The sequence below is a fragment of the Penaeus monodon genome, chromosome 25, assembly GCF_015228065.2.
Source record: "Penaeus monodon isolate SGIC_2016 chromosome 25, NSTDA_Pmon_1, whole genome shotgun sequence".
In the NCBI taxonomy this organism is placed as follows: domain Eukaryota; kingdom Metazoa; phylum Arthropoda; class Malacostraca; order Decapoda; family Penaeidae; genus Penaeus; species Penaeus monodon.
Window position 1 is genome coordinate 34,743,833 of NC_051410.1, and position 1,625 is coordinate 34,745,457.

At 43.3% G+C, this 1,625-nt stretch overlaps 1 protein-coding gene across 1 annotated transcript; it reads right to left on the minus strand.

Moving 5' to 3' along the window:
• Positions 1–434: 434 nt before the first annotated feature.
• Positions 435–1,395, minus strand: LOC119589374. Its single transcript, XM_037937991.1, has 3 exons — positions 1,322–1,395; positions 980–1,158; positions 435–821 (listed from the first exon to the last, which is right to left on the minus strand). Exons 1-3 carry the CDS (start codon positions 1,393–1,395, stop codon positions 682–684), a joined length of 393 nt encoding a protein of 130 aa, XP_037793919.1. The 3' UTR covers positions 435–681.
• Positions 1,396–1,625: the final 230 nt, after the last annotated feature.

Genomic DNA, 1,625 nt, shown 5'->3' on the forward strand with positions numbered 1-1,625 from the left:
GTATTTTACCTGATTAAGGATATTTTGGTGGCTCTCCAAAGAAAGTAAATTTCAAGTCATACTGCAATAGAGTGTCCCGTAACTGCACCATGTCTCGAGAACAGAAATATACTGGTAAATACATACATCATTCCTTCATTAGAAAGTTTACGTAGCATTTCTCTATCTCTTTCCATTAGTGGTCGCCTTACCGTTCCCATGGTCAGCCTTTTTTGCTATTTTTAATCATTTAATTGTATGAAAGTATATTTGTGTTTGAAGTTATAGACATTTTCAGAGGTACTTTTAAAATCTAAGTGCACAAGTAAATTGGATTTCCACATGAATGAACAAGGAAATGAAATAATGAATGTATTTTGTGTTTTATTGTAAGCTGAGACGTCATCCACTTCAAGAATCGAAGAGAAACACGGAGAAGGAAGGGAAGAGTTTCCTCTCTCCTTCAGCGTGTCTCAAGCGACATCGCGTGGCGTCGGCAGGAATCGAGTCGTCCAGAAAGAGTCGTCCATTGGAAGTCGTCCGTCGTTCAGCGTGAAGAAGGCGTGCTCGGCGGCCTCTGGCGGCCTTCCTGAGGGAAGCTGAGGAGGCTCAACGAGTCCTTCGAACTCCTCGCTAGACGAGGCTACGAGGACTCGCGATTCCTCCTCCCAGTCCCAGAGAGGAAGGATGCTGAGTGTCGTCCTATTCCTCGGCTACAGCTTCCTCCTCAGGCATAGGTTCCTCCTCGTCGGCCTCGTCGGCCTTGACCAGGTAGGGGTAAGTGTAGGGGAAGGTGTATGGGAAGTTGTATGGGTACCCGTAGGTGAGGGGAAGTTTGTGACCTGTGGAAGGAAATAACGTGTTCATTTCGTATAAAAAGTATGAATACACGCCATGCAATTCTATTGGAACCGACGTTAGTTACAAGATCATCTGGCAAATATCTAGCTGCACATGTAGACACATGTAAATGGAAAAATCTGTGCAGTATGAGACTAACCGTAGGAGTAGACGAAGGGGACGGCGCTGGCTGGGGTCTCGGCTTTGACAGTCTTGACGACGGGGTAGGAGGAGTAGACGAGGGGATGGCCGTAGGGGTAGACGAAGCCAGGGTCAGGAGAGGGTATGGCAGCAGCACAAGCAGCCAGGGCGAGAACCAGCTGATTGGAAGACAAAAAGCTTATCGTTTATATATGACTTGTCAGGAAAAGGATCAACCGATATATAACGCTATTTTCAACAACTATATTACAGTCAAGTCAATAATATAATAATACTAAGCTTTAACTTATGTAAGGTTTGGTTACGTGAGTCAGAACTTAAAGCTCTATGATGTTAATACAAAAGAAACGTTTCTTTACCGTAGCCTTCATGGTGGATGCTTGTCTTGTGAATCCTGGAATGGACGACTGACATCTCGCTGGATTCGTCGCCGCCTTATATAGTAGGCTGGTTCTGTGATGACGTCATAGAGTTACAACGTTTGATTTCTTTTCTTTTTTTCTTGTGTTTAACGAATGTTTTGTTACTAATTATATATAATTTATTTAGGTCATATTGCACTATAAATATTTCAGGATAAGGACAGACTTAGAATAGATATTTATTTGTCCCGTTTGAGTCGGGAAAACGGGATTAATGGACAT

Coding starts and splice junctions, on each gene's coding strand:
- LOC119589374 (XM_037937991.1), bottom strand. CDS start 1,395: ATGTCAGTCGTCCATTCCAGGATTCACAAGACAAGCATCCACCATGAA. Junction 1,159..1,321: donor GGTAAAGAAACGTTTCTTTT/GTATTAACATCA, acceptor ATAAACGATAAG/CTTTTTGTCTTCCAATCAGC. Junction 822..979: donor CCCCTTCGTCTACTCCTACG/GTTAGTCTCATA, acceptor TTCCTTCCACAG/GTCACAAACTTCCCCTCACC.